General features: G+C 42.7%; 1 protein-coding gene across 3 annotated transcripts; it reads right to left on the bottom strand.

The window, feature by feature from the left end:
• Positions 1 to 446: 446 nt before the first annotated feature.
• pspc1 (paraspeckle component 1) lies at positions 447 to 23,370 on the bottom strand. Of its 3 annotated transcripts, XM_067260751.1 has the most exons (9): positions 22,831 to 23,370; positions 21,528 to 21,829; positions 20,080 to 20,175; positions 19,687 to 19,883; positions 19,301 to 19,385; positions 18,890 to 18,995; positions 7,948 to 8,005; positions 5,819 to 5,967; positions 4,715 to 4,929 (listed from the first exon to the last, which is right to left on the bottom strand). In XM_067260751.1, the coding sequence occupies exons 1-9, from the start codon at positions 23,224 to 23,226 to the stop codon at positions 4,741 to 4,743; spliced, it is 1,578 nt and encodes a 525-aa protein (XP_067116852.1). In that variant the 5' UTR covers positions 23,227 to 23,370; the 3' UTR covers positions 4,715 to 4,740. The 3 variants fall into 3 exon arrangements, 2 of the variants coding, with proteins under 2 accessions (XP_067116853.1, XP_067116852.1); XR_010879369.1 differs by lacking the exon at positions 7,948 to 8,005; XM_067260752.1 differs by lacking the exons at positions 4,715 to 4,929; positions 5,819 to 5,967; positions 7,948 to 8,005 and adding an exon at positions 447 to 701.
• Between the last annotated feature and the right edge of the window lie 479 nt (positions 23,371 to 23,849).

The following is a 23,849-nucleotide window of genomic DNA, read 5'->3' as shown; positions in this document are numbered from 1 at the left end:
CGCTGCCAGATGTCAAAAGAAACGCTTCTTTTAACAAGATAAATTAAATGTCAATCAGCATCCAATTGCCAGGGATAGCGAATGACATTTTGGGGTGGCACCTGGGGTGGCCAGTCCGATATCAGGGGGGTCCAGTGCCACCCCGGCCACCCCTCTGGCTCCGCGACTGCATGATGGCAGGACAGACCCTTTGCATGTTAGGGGAGGGGGTACAAATTATATCAGGTGAAAAAACGGGTTACTCATACTAGTCCCCTCAACGTGCAGTAAGAATCATTTGATGCCGGGATCATTTATTAATTATTATTTTTGTCCGTCTACCTTTGTTTACCCCATAACTCTGACTAGGAAGGTTAGACGTTAGTATGCATATATATTCTTGGTGGATCACACTGAATACAACAATTTTCACTGTTGTCAAATAACGAGACATACAAATTACATTTAATTCAAGAATCTTTATTGAACTTTGGTAAATAAAACTTACCTGTGAAACAGTATACATGTGTGTGTGCCTCCTGAAACACTAGAGATGTGTATGCCTCCTGAAACACTAGAGATGTGAGTGCCTCCTGAAACACTAGAGATGTGAGTGCCTGCTGAAACACTAGAGATGTGAGTGCCTCCTAAAACACTAGAGATGTGTGTGCCTCCGGTCACCTGCACCTTTGCCATCTCCGCAGCATACTTGGTGGGCAGACCTGAAGGAGAGAAAACGATGATTAAAATAACACTCTCACCATAAGTCTATGATTGTCGCACAATGCCTCAGGAATTTAACAAACTTGATGTCAACTGCTGCAGATACAGCAACAAATCTAGGTTGACCTAAAAATGTACCTGGATAGGATGATGGATCCGACATTAACTGTTAAACATTCCATACCACCACTGCAGTAACCCCTAGAGTTCACAATCCCATATGTGATGTCATGAAGAGAGGACACATTTATCACTTGTTCCATCTTTAGAAAGGGCATGACAGAAAAAGTTTGAGAACCATTGATATCAAATCAAGTGATACACAATGACTTCCACTTTAAGGTCAGATACAGCTTTCATACCTGTGACTACTGGATGTCAGTGACAAAGATGGATAATATTCCACCACATAAGTCGAAGTATAACTTTAAGTTTAATTGCATGTACTCACTACCACCCCACACACAGAAACAAAAAAAATGTACACTACATATTGTTCGTATTTTTCTATTTTCCAGTTAAATAAAAGTTGTATTGTATCTAAACACACATTCATCACATGCAGACATCCCCTGCTATACTGCAAACTGGTTTTATCACCACATACAAGCGAACTGCATTTTTGAGCATAGTATAAGTCAAAACACTGTGGGAAATGAAATAATTTACCTTTTCCAAAACATCTTAAATCGATCAGATTTCGGTAAAAGCAAGTTTGGGGTCTAATGTTAAACAGGGACTTTGTTCACCCAATTAATCATTCATGTTTCAGATGCCCATCACAGTAAGTAAGTTGCAGCACAGTACAACTCAACTAATAGTGGTATGTAAATATAGGTAAAAATAATCCGCATGGATTCAAATCAGAGTAGTTGCCTGATCTGCACCTGAAAGTGGGAGACAAGTTGCATGGTTGCTAAAAGTGCAGCAACCTAGTCCTTCCAGAGACCTGGGGTCGTATTCACAATATATTGTATCTTACCACTAAGAGTTCTCCTAAATAGCAGTAAAAGTTCTATAAAAATATTGTAGAATGAGGTATCATGTTGTCAGTGTCATGTTGCCTGTGTCACTAATTAAATAAGTATGTGTTCAGCTAATTGTCAGCCTCTTACATGTGCATCTTGTAAACAAATAGCGAATATGCATAAAGGCAGCCGTGTAAATGTCGATGTGGGGTTAGTCAGCATTTACTGTTTGATGCAATGTTCTTCTAACGGATGTTTGAGATATGCCTAGTTTGTCTGTATGGAGCTAGAACAGTGACAGTAAACTGAGGTATTTAAAATAGAAATTGCCATTGAAACAACAATTGGCACTGAAAAATGTTCAACTGAAAAAAAAATCTTGCAATCCCATTATTTGTTTATTTTGATATTTTTATGCATCATGATGGGTTTTTCAATTTCAATCTTTGCACATTTTCTTGATTTCAGTTCATTTTCAATGTTTTTTTACGCTGTCAGGATTTTTACCATGTCACTGGTTCAGTTTCAACTTTCTGTCACTGTTTAGGGTTAGAGGGGAGGGGCTTGAGGGGAGGTGTGACTGTGCGCATTTTTCAGTGCCAATAGTTGTTGTTTCAATGCCAATTTCATTATTTAATACCTCAGATTACTGTCACTATTCTAGCTCCAGTGTTGTGCATGAACGAGTTCAAAAGAACGCGTTCATTGAACACGTTCATTTTTATGAGAACGATGAACTGAACACAACTTAACCCTCGTGCTGTCTTCGGGTCACATGACCCAAAGGTTCATAACAAACCATTGTTGTGTTTACCCAATTTTACCCAATACAAAAACAAATACAAATTATTTTCTTTTAACCATTCCAATGTGGGGGGTCTGAGACAGCCCGACAGTTAAAGAAAATGCTTCACTTTGTTTTTGTATGAGGTAAATTTGTCGCAATACGACGGTGGGTCACAATGACTGATGGGTCAGAATGACCCGAAGATAACACAAGGGTTAATGACAAATAATGAATTTGAACGGTGAACACGTTCATATTATGAGGTGTAGCTAAAGCGGTACGGAATTTTTTCCTTCTCCTGAGGAGAGACGCTGTCTAAATCGAATGTTTGCACTATGTCGTTGCTCAGTGTCCGTAAAATGTTCGCTATGTATCCTAACTTAAACCAACTAACTCGACTTCGCACTACGTTACCCATGATTCATCGCACACACATGTAGACCAAACAAGCAACAACATATTCCAAGACAACAGCTCTCGGTCTCATAAAAATGGCAAGTGAAAGCAGAGACGCAGACTCAGCGACAACATCTGATGCACCTTATTATTTTTTGCGGGATTTTTACATACAGTAAACACACACCTTAAAACTATGAAATGAACTGAACTTTGAACTAGTTCATGAGAGGTATGAACGTGCACAACACTGTCTAGCTCCATACGTCTGTACTGCATAGCTGCATTTACCCTGTGGCCAAGTAGCGTAGTTGTCAACCTTGATCCATGAGCGAAGGTAGTTCAGGCATGGCAGGAAAGAGAGAGATAGAAGAAGAGAGAGAGGTTCATCACCCTCAACAGCTGCTTCAGAAACATGGCACTCGGGCAGCGCTTGTCATCCGTTCATTACCACACCTGTGTTAGCCAGCACAAGCCCATTGGGTCACGTCCGATAAGACGGCATTAAAAGGCCACGCAGATACGCACACACAACCCCGGTTGCTGTATGATCAGTGATGCTGCTGCATCAGGGGGATTATATCTCAATTGCCCCCTGCTTTATATGTCATGTATGTATGTGTCGCATAGGAGGCAGGGAGCGTTTCCCTTAGATCATCCACTCCGCCAAAGTCAAACCTATTTCCATGTCGTGGTTATCAATAAATGCTCAAATCTAATATGTGTCTTGACTGATCTGGTGTTATGGAGTTGGTTCTAGAAACAACAAACTCTTAGAATTGTTTGTGATTTGGTCTTACTGACTTAGGGTTAGGTGACTGACACAACCATTATTTGAAAGAGTTTCTCCTAAATCTGCAAATTATAGCGCTACTTTTAGCCTTGAGATGTTTTGTGAATACAGCACCTGGTTTAACAGCAGGCGCCAGTTCACTTGAAAGTGAATCAGATACACAGACTCAACAATAATACAGCAAAACACAGGTGAGATTGAAAGTTTGAAATATAGACTCTCAAACTAGTGATAAAACGTATTCAGAAGTATAGGTCTTAAAAGCCCGTGCCAATTATATCACCATGCATGCCAAGTAGTTACAGATAATCCCTAACCCTAATCCCTAATCCCTAACCCTAACCCTAATCCTAATCCCTAACCCTAACCCTATTTGACACAAAATACCAATTACACAGAGCATACGTTTCATTTATGTTTATTTCAGTAAACAAACCAATTACTACAGGATCAGCTATTGCATCTGAGACATGGATGTAAGGATGGACCTAAACAGCTGCTGCAGATGTACGTAGGCCAGCCACTAAATAGTTTATGGCCTAAATAGTCATTTATAAATATAAATGAGTCCTCTTCAAAATTACAACAAGGGAAAAAGACTACTAGAAACACCAATTTCTTAGTTTGTGATTCCAACTTATTAGCAATGAGTAAACTTCCCATAAGAGATATTTGAATAACCCATTAAAGCACATGCATATTGTGCAACAGCAAGAAAAGATGGTAGACAATAATAGTTCTGTGCTGTTGTATCTGCCAGTTTTACTTTTGTAGGACCTTGTCCTTTAGGTTGAAGCTATCTACAGCCTGTCAATTGACAAGAGGTGAATTGAAGAAATTTGAAGGATGGCAGTTTTTTTTGTAAATCAACAGTGGACCTATTGGTCAATATTAGGCACACATGACGAGAGTGCAAATAAAAAAACATTTAAAAAATATACAGAAATACATTCATAATGAATAATATAAGCTTGACTGTCAGCGCAGGAAAGTAATCTTTAGCTCAAGTCGTGCTTTTGTAAATTGGTTCAAACTCAAATAAAATCCTCAAATCTGTTTAAAAAAAAAACTTGGTATAACAGTAACAAACAGTATCAGTATCTGCGGCGTTTATTGTTGGGACCATCAAAGACTCCCGCCACAGGATTTCCCCTCTCAAACCCTCCTCCACTGGGCTGTGGCCCGGCCCCCAGGCCCTGCTGTTGGGGGGGGTCCTCCCCTCCACGACTCCCCAGGGACGACACCATCTGACCGGGGCCTCCCTGGGAGAAGCGCTCATTGCGCTACATTATGTAGCGGGCAGAAAGGCCGGGGAAAGGGCAGAGGGGCAGGGAAGGAGGTAAAGGGGCAGGGGAAGAGGCAGAGGGGCAGGGAAGGAGGTAAAGGGGCAGGGGAAGAGGCAGAGGGGCAGGGAAGAGGCAGAGGGGCAGGGAAGAGGCAGAGGGGCAGGGGAAGAGGTAAAGGGGCAGGGGAAGAGGCAGAGGGGCAGGGAAGGAGGTAGAGGGGCACGGAAGGAGGTAAAGGGGCAGGGGAAGAGGCAGAGGTGCAGGGAAGGAGGCAGAGGGGCAGGGGAAGAGGCAGAGGGGCAGGGAAGGAGGTAAAGGGGCAGGGGAAGAGGCAGAGGTGCAGGGGATGAGTCAGAGGGGCAGGGAAGGAGGTAAAGAGGCAGGGAAAGAGGCAGAGGGGCAGGGAAGGAGGTAAAGGGGCAGGGGAAGAGGCAGAGGAGCATGGAAGGAGGTAGAGGGCAGGGAAGAGGCAGAGGGGCAGGGAAGGAGGTAAAGGCGCAGGGAAGGAGGTAAAGGCGCAGGGAAGAGGCAGAGGCAGGGGGGCAGGGGAAGAGGGGCAGGAGAAGAGGAGGTAAAGGGGCAGGCGAGGAGGTAGAGGGGCCAGGGAAGAGGTAGAGAGACAGGGGAGAGGTAAATAGGCAGATAGGTAGAGGGGCAGGTCAATAGGCAGAGGGGCAGTAGAGGAGGTTGAGGGGCAGGAGAGGAGGTAGAGGGATATTAGAGAGACCAGAAATAAAGTTTTGCCAGGTATGATAAAAAGATTGTTTCATCGATTTGATAAGTAATCTACCGCTTAGCAAGTGGTAACCATAAAAAAAGAATGCTGTAACTATTAAGGTGAAATGTAAAAGGGAAATACAGAGCACATCATTTGTGCATACGTTACCATAGCTCCGTTCTCTGGCATCAATGGCGCTCCCATGTTTGGAGTTCCCTCTGGGCCCATGGCTCCGCCCCTTGCATTCATGCCCATGCCCATCATTTGAGGGGGCCCTTGGTTACCAGCCCCGGCAACAGAGGCAGGGTTAAACCCATCTACACGCAAAACAATGTAGTATGGTTTGGTCACATCAGAAATTAATTGAGCCTGCTTGTAAACTATTTACTTGTAAACTGTCACTTGAAGTTGAGTTGAAGAGCTAGCTAACGTTGGCTGTTGGTGACATAAGTAGTTATAATCCGACAAATAAACTAGCATCACAAAGGTTTCTACTATGATCACTTGTGTGGTATGTTTACATCTACTGTTAATACATGCGTATACCTTTTACATGAAAATGGTATTATATATCTCAATAATTTGTACTGTCCAAGTCTTAAAATATGATATGTTGGCATTCAGAAGGTAAAGCTGGGATAATTGTTTAAAGGTAAAAAAAGTTTGGTTTTCTAGATGAACATACCCCATTAATGTATCTAATGAATGCAACCCCCCATAAAGTACAAAGCAAGACAAACCAAAAACCAACGTTACATAGACCTGGAATATGCAGTTCAAATGAGTCTGCAAACCTTTTTATCAGAATAAAATACCTTTATCAGTCATTACAGTGAAAGCAGTGAGGGACAAGCTGTCAGACACATCACTTGTTTTATATTTTAGGGAAAAATCGCTTAAGATCAAATCTAGGACTGTACATCACCATACTTGGTTCGTCTGCAGCACGAGTCTGCCTACACTTCAGGATTTTGAATACTGATCAATTCCACTATAGATGTGACCTTCTACAGCAGTCTGAATTGAAACCAATTCATGTGTGATCACAAAAAATGCTGTACAAGAAGTAATCCCAGAGAAAATTAATGGTACATACTTTGTCTGGCCTAAAAGCAGAAAAATGCTCATCAAACCATGAAAACAGATTGATAGCAATACAATGACATGATATAATAGGCAGAACTATAATAAAGGATTCAATCCCAAAAGAAGGAGTAAGTCCAAAGTTGATCACACAACCAATAGTTCAATAGACTAATCAAGAGCTGTAGTGATGTTAGGAAAAATAAAAGTTTTACGATTGGTCTTTATGACAAGTTCACAAGCAATGAAATATATGGTCCTGACAAACTCACAGGAAAATATATCTTAAAAACATTTCATCACTGAGTTACTAAATAATGCGGAGTCACTGTTCAGTTTGAAGAGATGGTCAATAAATCCTTTGCTATTAAGACCAGGTGGAAAGAAACAAGCAGGAATTTAGTACTACACAAGCCTATCTAGGGTTAAGATAGCCCTAACCTCTATCTACACCATCTTTTCAGAAATGAACCCTGAAGAAATCCTGCATCTTTAGATTCACAACATAAACTACAAGGCATTTTGTCATCTATCTATTATACATTGTACATTTGGGAGCAGCAAATTAAGCACTACTGTAGGTGGCGGAGTAGAAAATGACTGATGCATCTTAATCCCATCTTGAATTAAATACTGGTTGATAAAATCAGGCAAAAGACAATTTCTCAGTAGAGGAGGAAAATGTAGGAACTGTGACTATTTGGGGGAAATATGCTAGCTATACAAACCAAGAACGAGTTTGCCCTCTTCTTAATTCAATTCCAAACCCACACACAGATACAAGCACCATCTCTCTGTATTACAAAAACCAACTACCCATTTAACCCCCCCTAAAACATGAATACTCATAAAAACTCAAACACATTATGGAAAACAAACATCTTGACGTGGGCAAACAGATTTTTGTTGTCTCCTTGTAGTATTGGTGATGTGCAGCCCTAGATTACATCTCGTATAAGGGTGAAGGATCCACCATGAGCCTCACACAGCTTGCCCCACTCAAAAGTCCCTAGGCCCTGTTCCTCGCCCAATACCCTTTCAACATCTGCAGATCTTAAGACACAAGGGTAGGTCTAACTAAGGGTCTCTTCGACTTGAAACCAACACTGACAAAAACTGCATGGACCCATCTTGTTCCCCAAGATCTACAAACACAGAGGGGGGTAAGAACTGTTTTCAGAACAGTCAGTAGCGAGTCACCATTATGACCCTACCTCCCATATTAATGCCTCCACGAGGGCCCAGTTCACCCATTCTCATATCCTGTTCTCTCTGGAAGAAGTGAAGAAGAAGGGTGGACCCATAAACCTTGTGAACACAACAACCTTCACTGCAGAACAACACTTTGTGTAGTTCAAAACTCATACTTCCCAGCCAGAGATTAGTGTCCACCCCACTGGCCTGGGGGCAGACACCAGGAAAGTATCTTGCCTGGATTTGTACAGTTTATATTCTGGGTTTAGAGTCAAAACTGTCCAACAATTCAGTTAAGAGGCCAATTATGAAGTAAATGTTACTAAGTGTATGGTAGGAATAAATAAAAAAAAGATACAAATATAACAGGTCACCTAAGTTAAATACTGATGGAATCCTATTGTGGTTCCTAAAAATATATATATAAGAAAATATATATATATTGTGTGTACACACACAGAGTACATAAATAAAATAACTTGTTATAATTATCAAAACAATTGCAAGATTAGTACACACACATTCAAAACACTGATGAAAGTACACAAAATATTCTCTTGAATTTCTCACTCAACACGACTTGATCTGAATATTCAACACGACTTGATCTGAATATTCAACCTCAGACTCAACCTCACTCCCCCGGACTCAACCTCACCCCCCCGGACTCAACCTCACCCCCCGGACTCAACCTCACCCCCCCGGACTCAACCTGGGAGTCAGGTGGCTGAGCGGTTAGGTAGTCGGACTCGTAATCTGAAGGTTACCGGTTTGATTCCCGGCTGTGAAAATGACGTTGTGTCCTTGGGCAAGGCATTTCACCCTACATGCCTCGGGGGTAATGTCCCTGTACTTACTGTAAGTCGCTCTGGATAAGAGCGTCTGATAAATGACTAAATGTAAATGTAACCTCACCCCCCCGGACTCAACCTCCCCCCCCCGAACTCAACCTCACCGGACTCAACCTCAATCCCCCGGACTCAACCTCACTCCCCCGGACTCAACCTCACTTGATGTATTTTAATATGGCCATTTTAAAAAGGTCATATAGACACTAATTCCAACACAAAATATGTCCTCACAGCATACATAATTCAGTGCTGTATACAAGTAGGAGTTCACTTGTCATTAAAAGAGAACAAGAGTTTTTAGAACATCAACAGGATGGGGTTAAGGTGATGACACAGATAAACATGTTTCAGACTATGAAAATATATTTCAAAGTTTGACTTATTAAAGCAAATATGACATTTTTATAAAGAAAACATTTTGGAAATATGACTTGGATAATTGAATTACCTTTGGTTCCGGGTTGTTAAGCAGCAGACTTTAGTTAGTGGTGACAGGTAGCTTTGCTTATTAGGTTGCTAGACAGCTAGTGGTGACAGGTAGCTTTGCTTACTAGGTTGCTAGGCAGATAGTGAAGGGGGATCAGTTGGTCACTTTCATACCTCCTTGTTGGCTAGCTAATGTTTCAGCCAAATACTCTTCAGGGGGTCATTTTCATACCAACTTGTTAGCTAGCTAGCTAGTGTTTTTGCCATGTACTTCAGTTGGTCACTTTCATAACTCCTTGTTAGCAAGCTAATGCTTTAGCCAAGTACTGTTAAATTGTCATGCTGCCACTACCTTGACTGCTCTGAGAGAATTTACATTTGAATGCAAACATGCTAGTTAAAGGCAGGGTAGGCAAGTTGCGAAGCTAGCTATTTTAGCTTATTTTTGACACGATTCAAACCAAAATATCCCACCTCCTCCCTTCAGTGCCACTCCCACAAAACTACAGTAACGAGCATTGAGTGGAAGCACAGAGTGCACGCAGGTAGGTAGACAGACATGTGGCTACCTGTCTGTCTACCTACCTACGTCCAATCAATAGTCAGGGTACCCCTTAATAATTGGTCGTGTTTATTACAGTATTGCAACGCCCACAGATGTCGGAATGATTTCATATTACCATCAAACCTTTAGATATATTGGTTGCTATCAAGACGTGTAGTTACTTTCGGCAAATATGACAAAAAGTGCTTCCCAACAACATTGCCTACCCTGCCTTTAACAAGTCATAAGATCAGAAAACAAAATCTTTGTAACTGTTAATATACTGAAATGAGCATTAGTTAGATTATGTGATTGTGATTATGTGCATAAGTACAGCAAGCACTTAACAACCTGGTACCCTAACCACCCAAAGTCAAATTTCACAACTTCTGTTACAGACTTTAAAACGCAATCTCATTAAAGTCTGTGTAAAGCAATAATAAATGTGTTCTGAGTTTGTCCGAAAAATGTGTCACTAACCACCCGCCAAAATTGAATGATTGAAAAAGGAAAAAGTGCCAAGTAAATTAAAAACAAATTGAAAAGATTAAGCAGTATTCTCTGCGCTCAAATGCCGGGGGCATGTTGACTGACGTTTCCACCGAGGGCACTGAAACCATGCCCACTTGGGGGAAAGCTGCGCATCTCTCAACTGTCATATACCGCTACAGCCACGTTCACCAGTAACAGCAGATTATCAGTGAATCCCAGTTCCCACTGAGTCTCTGATAAAAGTTTGTAAAAATACCCCGTGTAAATTGTTCACTGCAGAGGCAGTGGTGATCATCAGCTTTCCATTAAGGTGGCTCTTCACAAAATCTATCCACCTCATCCTGATCTCATCATTCTTGGGAAATTTAAATAAGGACACCGAACTGTTTTGTAAATTCTCGCATTCAGGGAATATGCAGTTGCGGGACGAAGGCATAGCTAGCTACCAAACTGTAGGCTGTAGTAATGTTAACCAACGGTAATGATAATAACTCACTTGCGATGGAGCGGGCGAACCACTGACGCTAAAGCACTCTAGTTACTATAGTGTTAGGGGAGGGGCCATGCTCAGTGCCTCCATTGCGTCATCAGCCATGATTTCCCGCCCAAACACAAACAAAAATTGTGAAAGACTGTTAAACGGTTTATCTACACAATTCATTACTACAAAGTTCAGTCTTTGTAACGTGTTACGCAATAAAAAAATTACATTTGTAATGTGTTTATAAACAAATCTCGGAATTTGCTTTACACAGACTTTAAATTATAATTGTCAACATAGGCACTCACTGTTGTATGATATCTTTATCTAAGTACACTTACCTGACAGAATGCAAAATGTTCCACGCAATTAAACATTCCTCAACAACTCGAGCACACATGAACAAAAAACTTCTACGGTCTAAATCAAGCAGTCGCATGCACACACACATCTTTCAACATACATTTTTCTGCACGCACATTCTCTCACACACTCAAAACAAAGACTAGAAAGTATACACACACACCTTCTACAGAGGTTAATTCAGCATACTGTGATAATTTATGATTACATTTTGGTAAACATGACATTGTCAAAATCATAGTCTTACATGTAGCAGTAACCATGCAACAATAATAAATCATTGTTTGCTACAGTCCAATATTACAAAATCTAACATCTAAAAACAGAATTTAAAACATGTTTTAGGAATGCGAATTCTGAACCATGTTACAATCCAACAGAAGTAATTGTAAAACGTTAATTGCAAAAATTATCATCAGAACTGTACATTGTTAAGAGGTACAGCATATGTTCTTAGAAAATATTTAGGAGTTCAAGCCTTCAATCTCGAAATTGGTCAAAACGGTATGCCACAAATCCATATCCATTTCCCGATGGGCTTAAAATAGAATCTTTTTTTCTTGTATTTTGAAACTGGGCCTTGTTTTCTTGGGCTTTTATTTTGAAACTAGGCCGAGTTTTTTGATAATGGAAGCCTCTGTCCTAGCAGCGTTGCTTACTTAGACATTAAGTTAAGTGCATATATTTGTGTGGAATTTGTCTTCTCTCACTGCATGTAGTTTGTAGTAACATAAATCATTACTTATTCAGTGTGTTCTCAGCGTAACATTGGTAACGTAATGAATGGATACAAGACAGTAGTCATAATGGAAACAATGTAATTTTGATGGATGTTGAGATTTGCTGATGGTGATGCTACAAGTCTTTGAAAATTGCTATATTGTCATTTTCCCTTCATATGTATGATTACTGATGACTTACTTTCAAAAATGATATAATTAGATTTATTAAGTGGCCTTGAACGTGTTGTATTTACTTTGCAATAATAATATTAATTTGATTTAAAATGCTATGTTCGGTCTATGTGATGATGTTGATACAGCACCAACTGCAACCTACATATGAATAATATCTCACAGCAGGCATCATACCTGGTTGCATAATCCCTTATTATTACTGTATTATCAACTTGAAGACTACTATTAACTAGTCATTAGAATACACCAATTCTGGCTATTGGTGTATTTGAATCTGAAGCAGACCAAATTAACATTTCTAGACATGTTACAGAAAATATATTTGTGTATGAGGCTGCCCTTCTTTAAGCCACTCGTAAAACATGATACAGGAGACCTAGTTCATCTACGGTATACTTATTAGCTTTACGTGTTTTCTCTACATATTTACCAATTAGCAAGACCAGTTGAATATATTTATTTTTCCTGTTATGTAGCAAAACTAATTCAGAAGGCAGAGGCCACAATACATTAATTAGACCTTTTCATACAATTATTCAATTATTTTATCCTCATTCTGGTTAACTTGGTAATAGCTTAATATGTAAGATAAAGATTATTGGTCTAATCTTGTAAATATATATAAGAGAATTCTTATGCAAGGGGTATCATATTAATGGAGTGGGGGCTGTTCTGTGTTGTGTGGAGGGGGCTCTGTTCTGTGTTGTGTGGAGGGGGCTCTGTTCTGTGTTGTGTTGAGGGGGCTCTGTTCTGTGTTGTGTTGAGGGGGCTCTGTTCTGTGTTGTGTGGAGGGGGCTCTGTTCTGTGTTGTGTGGAGGGGGCTCTGTTCTGTGTTGTGTTGAGGGGGCTCTGTTCTGTGTTGTGTTGAGGGGGCTCTGTTCTGTGTTGTGTTGAGGGGGCTCTGTTCTGTGTTGTGTTGAGGGGGCTCTGTTCTGTGTTGTGTGGAGGGGGCTCTGTTCTGTGTTGTGTTGAGGGGGCTCTGTTCTTTGTTGTGTTGAGGGGGCTCTGTTCTGTGTTGTGTTGAAGGGGCTCTGTTCTGTGTTGTGTGGAGGGGGCTCTGTTCTGTGTTGTGTGGAGGGGGCTCTGTTCTGTGTTGTGTGGAGGGGGCTCTGTTCTGTGTTGTGTGGAGGGGGCTCTGTTCTGTGTTGTGTTGAGGGGGCTCTGAGAGAGAAAGAGAGAGAGAGGGAGAGAGAGAGAGAGAGAGAAAGAGAGAAAGAAAGAGAAAGAGAGAAAGAAAGAGAGAGAGAAAGAGAGAGACGGGAGTAAGAGTTGACAACAGCAGCAGGAGCTCACACATCCAGCCGGTCTTCTGTCTCTACTGTTTTTCAACACACCATAGGAATAGGGGAGAAAGGTTATTTTGCATTCATGACAACAAAGTATCACAAGACGCAATCTACAAGCCAGTTCTGCTGTCACAGGAGGATAACAGACATTTGGACATTTTAAGTTAAATGCCTACCGAAATAACATGTTCCACAAGCCAGACAAAATTAGATGTTTTTTACCCTTTCTCCACATCAGTAAGTGTAAGTTTAGTTAAACATTTTCAAAACCTATTAAAACGTCAGAAAGCACACCTTAAATCAACAATACTGCAGGTAAACATAACGTGCATTTTACCACCAAACTGGAAACATCCATAATGTCCTACCTACACAAAGAATATATCTATATATAGAAAAGTAAGCACGTTACTTTAGTCTTCATGTTTGTCAGCTAAAAGCGTGTAATTGTGCTCTAATATCAACCAAGCCCTTTTACATCAGATGTTCACCCAATGCTTTGCTTTGGCTGGTACTGCGACTTATAGTCAGGTGCGACTTATATATCAAAATATATATAATTTAACATGTTTTTAAAAGGTTAATTCATACTGATTTGACATGAACCAACGAGTTCAACGGATTCAGTGATGTGGAATGAGATTGGGAGCTTGGTGAACAATTTTACCGGTAACTTGCTTAAATTTACATTTATTCATTTAGCAGACTTTTAGATTGATGCAACTTATACTCCAGAGCGAAATCAATTTGAATCTAGGGTTGGGTTTCTAGTTTTAATTAATCTTATTAGCAAAAGCAATGATAATCATGGCTAGTCGATGAGTGAACTTGAAGTCTTTTGATCCCAAGTCGCATGATTATTGAGTATAACATTCAAATAAATGAAAAGAAAAGTTATATCTATCTACTTTTTTTTACTGATCTGAAAAATGATCAGACCTGTGTCTCAACCAAGGTTCAATACAAAATGTGTTTTGTGATCCGTTACACAACTATTTGCAGGTGCATCATCCGGCTGAACACGCTGCTTTAGCACCAACAGCAACAGCCGCTAACCCAACCATCAATCATAAAAGCTTTTGCAAAAGTACTTGCAAAATAACACAAATAACCAAAACAAAGGACTTTAAATCAGCAAAATACAAGTAAGAAAAAATACACCGCAATGGATTCAGCCCATCGTGGATTGCCGGTCAGAAGATAATTCAGAATGAGGCTTGTCGATTAGAAGATAATTCAGAATGAGGCTATGTACTTGGTTTGGTTAGCCATATCTGTAAGTGCCATGATGCCCAACCAGAGAAGAGAACACTCTGGATCACTGCTACACTACAGTCAGTAGAGCCTACCACGCCGTCCCTCGTGCAGCACTGGGTCACTGACCATACCATGGTCCATCTGATTCCTGCATACAGGCAGAAATTAAAGCTCTGTAAACCTGTTGTGAGGACATCAAAACAGTGGACCAGTGAGGCTATGGAGGATCTGCGGGCGTGTTTGGACTGTACTGACTGGGATATGTTCACGACTGCTACCAATAGTCTGGATGAACTCACAGAGGCTGTGACATCATACATCAGCTTCTGTGAGGACTGCTGTATTCCAACACGCACCAGGGTGAACTTCAACAACGACAAGCCCTGTTTCTCAGCAGAGCTCAGAAGGTTGAGGTCAGAGAAGGAGGAAGCATTTAGGAGTGGGGATAGAGACAGATTCAAGGAGTTGAAGTTTGAGGTGTGCTGGCACACCTTAAATCCATCACAGACCCTCCACTGGACCCCCTGCAGTTTGCCTACAGAGCCAACATGTCTCTGGACGATGCAGTTAACATGGCCCTCCACTTCACCCGACAGCACCTGGACTCCCCAGCATCCTATGCCAGGATCCTGTTTGTGGACTTCAGCTCTGCCTTCAATACCATCATCCCCGCCCTGCTTCAGGACAAGCTCTCCTAGCTGAACGTGCCTGAGTCCACCTGCAGGTGGATCACAGACTTCCTGTCTGACAGGAAGCAGTGCGTTAAGCTGGGAACACAAGTCTCTGACTCCCGGTCCATCAGCACCGGATCTCCTCAGGGCTGCGTCCTTTCCCCTCTGCTCTTCTCCCTGTACACCAACAGCTGCACCTCCAGTCATCCGTCTGTTAAACTTCTGAAGTTTGCGGACGACACCACCATCATTGGGCTCATCTCTGACGGGGATGAGTCTGACTATAGGTGGGAAGCTGACAACCTGGTGTAGCCAGAACAACTTGGAGCTCAATGGTCTTAAGACAGTGGAGATGGTTGTGGACTTCAGGAAGAATACAGCCCCACTCACCCCCATCACCCTGTGCGACTCCCCAGTCAACACTGTGGAGTCCTTCCGCTTCCTGGGCACCATCCTCTCCCAGGAACTCAAGTGGGAACTGAACATCAGCTCCCTCACCAAAAAAGCACAACAGAGGATATACTTCCTAAGGCAGCTGAAGAAATTCAACCTGCCAAAGACAATGATGGTGCATTTCTACACAGCCATCATTGAGTCCATCCTCACCTCTTCCATCACCATCTGGTACGCTGCTGCCACTGCCAAGGACAAGAGCAGACTGCACCGTATCATCCGCACTGCTGAGAAGGTGATCGGCTGCAATCTGCCTACCCTCGAGGACCTGCACACCTCGAGGACCCTGAGGCATGCAAGGAAGATTGTGGCCAACCCCTCCCACCCTGGTCACTCCCTGTTCCAGCTACTCCCCTCTGGAAGAAGGCTGTGGTCCATCAGGACCAAAACCTCACGCCATAAGAAGTTTCTTTCCATCTGCTACTGGCCTCTTCAACAAGGCCAAGGACTCCCATTGACATTCATTCACTTACTTAACTATTATAAGTCCATCTAATGGAAATTACAGTATGCACAAGACACCTTACCTCAGTATCCGATTGCACTATGTTGACCACTCACGCTGCTCATTCTAATTCTTATATATATTTTATTTTATATTTAAATTGTTGTATTCTTAGATTGTTTAGTTCTTAGAAATAGTTAAACTTTTGTACTTTTACATAATTTAAGATTCGTATGTTTAGTGTTTTGCACCTCCCTGCCACAGTAAATTCTGTGTTTGTATAACATACATGGCGAATAAACCGAATTCTAATTCTGATGCCCTGCTGAACCTGACAGACTTTTGTTAGTCCTGGCTCTAGTCCTGGCTCTAGTCCTGGCTCTAGTCCTGGCTCTAGTCCTGGCTCTAGTCCTGGCTCTAGTCCTGGCTCTAGTCCTGGCTCTAGTCCTGGCTCTAGTCCTGGCTCTAGTCCTGGCTCTAGTCCTGGCTGTAGTCCTGGCTCTAGTCCTGGCTGTAGTCCTGGCTCTAGTCCTGGCTCTAGTCCTGGCTCTAGTCCTGGCTCTAGTCCTAGAAAGCTACCTGAATTCAAGAAGAATGGACAAAATAGTTTGGTACAAAAAAACTGAAATTATGTAACGTAAAAATACCCTCGAAACAGTTTGAGGGGGCATGTACCACTCCTACAGCCAGAGGTGGGATGTACCACTCCTACAGCCAGAGGTGGGATGTACCACTCCTACAGCCAGAGGTGGGATGTACCACTCCTACAGCCAGAGATGGGATGTACCACTCCTACAGCCTGAGGTGGGATGTACCACTCCTACAGCCTGAGGTGGGATGTACCACTCCTACAGCCAGAGGTGGGATGTACCACTCCTACAGCCAGAGGTGGGATGTACCACTCCTACAGCCAGAGGTGGGATGTACCACTCCTACAGCCAGAGGTGGGATGTACCACTCCTACAGCCAGAGGTGGGATGTACCACTCCTACAGCCTGAGGTGGGATGTACCACTCCTACAGCCAGAGGTGGGATGTACCACTCCTACAGCCAGAGGTGGGATGTACCACTCCTACAGTCAGAGGTGGGATGTACCACTCCTACAGTCTGCTGGTGGAGAGAATCTCACATCTACATGGACAAAAGGGATCATCGACCAAATACGGTGTCATCGATGTAATGCAAAAACATTGATGCATGCATGTATATTTTCACACCCAACATTATACACTGATTCCTCTCTATGCAGTCCTGAGCAGTAGGTGGCGGTATGCAGTGTATGCTTGTTGCAGTCCACCAATTAAAGGCTTGCTTGCGTACTAGTGTTCACAGCCTAACAATGAAGTAGCTAGTCGTCCGAGCATTAGCAGCCAAGAAAACAGTTTCTCCTGTTGCAGCAAAATGAGCTGTATCGAACATCATTGGATAGTTGTCTTAGATAATTGAGGTATGATCGCATTGTAAATAAACATACAATTTACTCCCCTAATGGACAAATCCCATCATGCATGTACACGATTCTGTCCCTTTTATACACACTGAACATGAATGTGCTTTCTCAACACATGCTTACTCTACATGCTGGTATCACTTGACATACTTCACTACCTAAAGACTATAGTTCTGGTTATAATCCAACCAGCTCAGGTTCTATTGGATGTGAACCAGACCAATTAGATAACCACATTAACAGGCCTAAATTCATTTGGGCCTTAAAAGCAATGTTTGACTGAATACTACTAAAACTATGTATTTATGTTCCTTGATTTTCTGCTGTACTTTTTATATGCACTATTTGTATGGTGTTTCAAATAAAAAGCATCTGATTAATGTATAAAATGCAAAAGCAGTACAGAAGTAGTACAGCTAAGTCGTGAACAGTGTCAACAGAACCAGACACAGCTTACCTTTCACCACAACCAGCACTGCCACCTACACCCCCCCCCCAACCCCAACCCATACAACCCCCAAAAATATGGCCTGGTCTTCTCATTCCAGCCCTTTTCCACCAATACGCCACATTGACAACTAGTTAATCAGTTTTTTATTCAGCAAATCACTTCCCAGTATAAGTGGGGGAGAGACAAACAATTTACACTCTATATTGAGTAGCCTGGTTACTGACTGGTTGATCTCTAATCTCATTACACATTTCATACTACAGGGATTTGATTCCCATTGCTTTACTTTGTGAACATTTCAAAACGCAATTCCAAAATGTTGTTTTGGGAAATTCTGTCACTTAACCCTAACTAGCTTTTATCCAAAGGGTTTTCTTTATGTCTAAAATGCTGGCTAGCTAATTAACAGCAAAACAATGTAAAATGTATTCATTATTTTCAGTATGGATCAGTGAAAACTTCTTAGTCAATGAAAGCGTTTACTGTACATCCATGTGGATGTGGACTAATATCTCTTATCAAACTGTAATATCGCTAATCAAACTGCAAAAAGGTTTTATTTGGCCGCACAAACTCCAAGTTAACTCCGAATCAACTAACCAACAATAATAACTTGCTACATCACAAGCACAGGCATCACGGGTACTGGGTTTTGCTACCTTGACGCACAGGAGGGTGCCATACCTGTGGTAGGGTATACTGTAGATACAGCACTATATCTCGGGTTAAGTATACAGTAGGATACAGCACTATACAGCAGTGTATCTGTGGCAAGTAGAATGATAGCTGACTGTCCCTGTCCAAGTGTGCATGCAACTCCAGCTCGGCAGTTTCTACTAACTACTACTGTGTTTGTGTGTCCCACGTGTACTCACGCCATCCAGGAAGTTAGGTTTAAAGCCGTCTGGCTGGCGTCTTATCTCCTCCTGTTCTCTGTGTCGCAGCATGTCTTCCTCTCGTCTCCGCCTCTCCTCCTCGTGCCTGGCAAAGTACAACTTAGTTAGATACACATCTCAGATACCAAGGCTGGGAAAGTCTAGACCAGGGGTCACCAACCCTTTTGAGGAGGTTTTTGCTCTAACCCCAGTTGTAACTAACCTGATTCAACAAGTCAACCACCTAATTATTAGAATCAGGTATGGTAGATTAGTGTTGGAGCGAAAACCTCCTGGAAGGTAGCCCTACAAGAACAGCCCCTGGTCTTGGAGGACCCCTGGTCTTGGAGGACCCCTGGTCTTGGAGGACCCCTGGTCTTGGAGACCCCTGGTCTTGACACACATACACACCTCATCTCGATCTGCTTGCGTTTCTGCAGTTCTTGATTGCGTAGCTCTTCTAGGCGTCTCAGTTCTTCCTGTCTTCTCATCAGATCTGCATAGGAGAAGGAGAGGATGAGGAGGAGGTGGAGGAGAGGATGTGAAGAAAGGAATGAGGAGGAGAGGATGAGGAAGAATAAAGGACGAGGAGAGGAGGAAGAGGAGAGGAGGAGGAAGACAAGGAGAAAGTAGAGATGGGGGAAATGCTTTAAAGCATGTACAGTGGAGGGACACTAGCGTGGGTCAATAACAAAAGCCTCCAACAGCAACTCCCTAAAGACTTGTATTGTTTCAAGCAACTTGATAGATGATTATAGCGTGTGTGTGTGTCTGTGTGCATGTGTCAGCGTGTGCACCTTGTCTCATCATCATAAGCTGGTGCTCATGCTTTGCAGCCTCCATCTCTGCCTCCAGCTTCTCCTTGGCCTCGCGGATGTTCCTGTCCACCTGCTCCCGCTGCTGCCTCTCCATGTCGTCCAGGGCCTTCCACCGGGACGAGTACTCAAACTCAAATGTTCCTGGCTGAGCAAACCTAGGAGACTGCTCCCTCTCCCTGGACACACACACACACCATGGATAGGACAAACGTTCCAGTTGGGAAGGTAAGATGTAGCTCCCATGAGAACCCAAACATCAAGAAGCTGTGACTACCATAGCACTAAGTTATTCCTTCTGGATTCAACTATTATAAATTCCTGCATATTGTAAAGAACTTTGTGGAATGGATGTATGTTTGGGGTTGTACCTACTTGTGGTACTGGGCTGATTTCTGCAGCAGCTTCTCAGGAAGACCGTCCTCCTCATCCAGCTGCTCTGTGGGTTCCACCACAGCGGGGCGAGGGGTCCTACAGTGAGGACCATGTTACACTGCTTCCTGTTACACTGACCCTGCTTCCTGTTACACTGACCCTGCTTCCTGTTACACTGACCCTGCTTCCTGTTACACTGACCTGCTTCCTGTTACACTGACCTGCTTCCTGTTACACTGACCCTGCTTCCTGTTACACTGACCCTGCTTCCTGTTACACTGACCAGAATCAGAATCAGAATCAGAAAGGGATTTATTCGCCATGAAAGTTTGCAAAGACAAGGAATTTGCTTTGGCAGGAAGGTGCATACAATAAACATATACCTAAAATTTAAATATGTGGACTAACTATACTAAGGGTACATAAACTAGCAGTACTAAGTGGAATAAATATAAGTTGCCGTAAATTACAATATAAAAATACAAAAATACAAATATTACAAAAAATACAAATGTACAAGATACCATGTTGTGGTGCAGTGCAAAAGCAGAGTGTTTTAAGCAATAAGTCATTTGAGTCAGTGTGGTCCCTTGGCCTTGTTGAAGAGGCCGACCCTGCTTCCTGTTACACTGACCTGCTTCCTGTTACACTGACCTGCTTCCTGTTACAATGACCCTGCTTCCTGTTACACTGACCCTGCTTCCTGTTACACTGACCCTGCTTCCTGTTACACTGACCTGCTTCTTGTTACACTGACCCTGCTTCCTGTTACACTGACCCTGCTTCCTGTTACACTGACCCTGCTTCCTGTTACACTGACCCTGCTTCCTGTTACACTGACCCTGCTTCCTGTTACACTGACCCTGCTTCTTGTTACACTGACCCTGCTTCCTGTTACACTGACCCTGCTTCCTGTTACACTGACCCTGCTTCCTGTTACACTGACCTGCTTCTTGTTACACTGACCCTGCTTGCTGTTACACTGACCCTGCTTGCTGTTACACTGACCCTGCTTGCTGTTACACTGACCCTGCTTCCTGTTACACTGACCCTGCTTCCTGTTACACTGACCCTGCTTCCTGTTACACTGACCCTGCTTCCTGTTACACTGACCCTGCTTCCTGTTACACTGACCCTGCTTCCTGTTACACTGACCCTGCTTCCTGTTACACTGACCCTGCTGTTACACTGACCCTGCTTCCTGTTACACTGACCCTGCTGTTACACTGACCTGCTGTTACACTACCCTGCTGTTACACTGACCCTGCTGTTGCACTGACCCTGCTGTTACACTGACCCTGCTGTTACACTGACCCTGTTACCTTACACTGACCATGCCTTGCCTCCTGTTTTTGTAGAACTGATGCTACAAGAAAGCACACACACACTCAGATTCCTACAAGTAGCACACACGTGTAGCTTTACAACACAGCACGCTCGGGCCTTACGTGGTGAGAAGCAGAGCTCCGTCAGTGCAGCGCTCCAAGGCTTTCCGCGCAGCTGGTTTGTTGGCGAACTCTACGAAGCCCTTACCCGTGGGCCGGCCCCGGTCATCCACCACCACCACCGCCCGCTCCACTGGCCCAAACTGAGAGAACGCCTGTTCCAGCAGCTCATTGGAGACCACGGGGGCCAGGTTTCGCACCGTGAGAGCAGAACCGTGAGTGGAGAAACGGATGCGGATGGGCCGGTTCCTGACCACAGTGCCATCCAACTCGGCTTTAGCTATCTCCGCTAGCGTCCTAGTTTCCTACAACACATAAGGATGGACATGGAATTGGCAGTATAAAAATCCATTAAAAAACATACAGTACATTCTACCTTCACTATCTGCAATTATTATTGCAGAGGAGGTTGCTCCTCCTCTATATTTTTAAGGCAAGAGGAAAATCTAAATATAAAAAGAGTAATTGTTTGAAATAAACCCTTACCAGATCTTTGCATCATTTGTCAAATCATTTCTATTTTTTGAAAAAAAAAAAACGTAATTCTAATGAAAATGCTAGCGACACCAAAGCCAGTTTGTATAGTAAAAACAAAAGAAATGTTGCCAATATACAACAGTAATGAAACACTTAGAAATCTTAGAAATTTTCCTCAATAAAGAATTCGAGTATAACTCATCTGATACAAACAGTGTATAGGACCACAATGGACAGCAACGTTTGTTTTGCGTTATCAAGAGATTGAATGTAAACACGTTAGCCTAACTCATTAACATGTAGATCAAATTCACTGCATCTCCACTGAAATGATCAAATGTATTAAAGAAAGACTGGTTAACATAAGTTTGCTGGATTTTTTTTTTTTTTTTGAGTAACTGCCAACTGAAAGGTTGTCCAGCAAGTAGGCTAAGACAGACAAGTTCGTTCATGGCTAGCTATCTACTGTAGGCCTACATCGCATGAATTTCACATTTCAGTCGAAATGCCATGTTTGGGTCCCGCTCAAAAATGCGCTATGAACTATGATTGGTCCAAACTGACAAACCATCGAATATTATTGGTCAAAAAGACGACACCGATAGTGTCAAACACGAAGGGGGGATAAGGACTGGTAGACACATTTGAATACGAGAATAAGCAGCAAGAAAAGTCCCAAGATAACGTTTTAATCCGATACTATAATTTAAATGAAGAATTTGAGCACTGGCCCGTACTACTTATGTTTACTGGCCCGACGTTAGCTCTTACTGGCCCCGGCTCAACGTTAATGTTGAACTTATTATTCAATCACTGGGTCGCATCTTACCAGTCGAATGAATCCAAATCCTCTGTCTCGGTTAATAAACACCTCGTTAGCCTCTCCGTACTTGGCAAACAGCTTGATAAACTCATCTTCCGTTAGATCTGTCGGGAGATTACCGACAAAAAGCCGACAGCGCTGCGTATAGGTTTTCTCTCCAGGTCTCCGAAAACTTTTCAAATCTAGAGTCATCTCCATCGGTTCACCGCCATGACCCTCATCGGCATCTGCCGCAGGGCTAGTGGCTGTTACTGGCTGTGGTGGCGGATTTGGCCCCTCGGCTGCATTCGGCCCTCGCTCCCCGGCCGGTGAACTGGTGTTGCGCTTTGTCTGCTGCTGACTTGGTTTTGGCGACGGTGCATTGTTCTGAATGTTGACTTGTTTCAGATTTCGGTTGGCCATTCTGAGTGCCGAATTAGACCTTGACAAAACAGTGCCTATTAACTTTTAATTGATTTAAGTAGTTGCTCCACAGCCTTCCGCTTTTAGATATTATTTATATCGTCTACGCTCTACTCAGCTGGTTGCTTACGTTAGCCAAAAAATAAAATGGCGACAGTAATGGAGGCTACAGCATTGGCTGTGCACCAAAATACTTCTTCTTCAGTCGCTTTCCAACAGACTAGGTGTGCTCAGCGCATTACTGCCCCCTACTGCTACACTGGAGACAAACAGCTCATGTCAGTCAAGAATATCCAGTCAAATGGTAGGCCTATGTCTAATACAGTATGCCAATCATTCCAGGGTGACAAAGTATATTCAAGACCATTTCATAGTATGCAAGCCAGCATGCATTCCAAGTTATTCAGACTCATTCTGACCTAACTTGTCTATGCCAGTTCAAGGCAAATTAAATGATGAAGTGTATTATTATTCAAACTGTTTCCAGTCATTATTCAAACTGTTTCATGCATATTGCCTGTAATAGTACTTACTGTTAAAGCACAGCTGCTGTAAGTACTAAAAGTAGCAAGTAGATCCTTTTTTTCTCTAACGCTAACCCTGGGTACCACGGTCAGATGTCT

This window comes from Osmerus mordax, chromosome 22 (genome assembly GCF_038355195.1).
Source record: "Osmerus mordax isolate fOsmMor3 chromosome 22, fOsmMor3.pri, whole genome shotgun sequence".
Classification (NCBI taxonomy): Eukaryota; Metazoa; Chordata; class Actinopteri; order Osmeriformes; family Osmeridae; genus Osmerus; species Osmerus mordax.
The sequence above is the reverse complement of the archived record's forward strand: the minus strand, read 5'-3'. Positions and strand labels throughout refer to the sequence as shown.

Excerpts from the sequence above, each read along its gene's own strand:
- pspc1 (XM_067260751.1), bottom strand. The coding sequence starts at position 23,226 with ATGGCCAACCGAAATCTGAAACAAGTCAACATTCAGAACAATGCACCG. Across the intron at positions 19,386-19,686 it reads GCTTATGATGATGAGACAAG|ATCTGATGAGAAGACAGGAA; the intron begins GTGCACACGCTG and ends TCTCCTATGCAG. Across the intron at positions 4,930-5,818 it reads TGCCAGAGAACGGAGCTATG|CGCAATGAGCGCTTCTCCCA; the intron begins GTAACGTATGCA and ends TACATAATGTAG.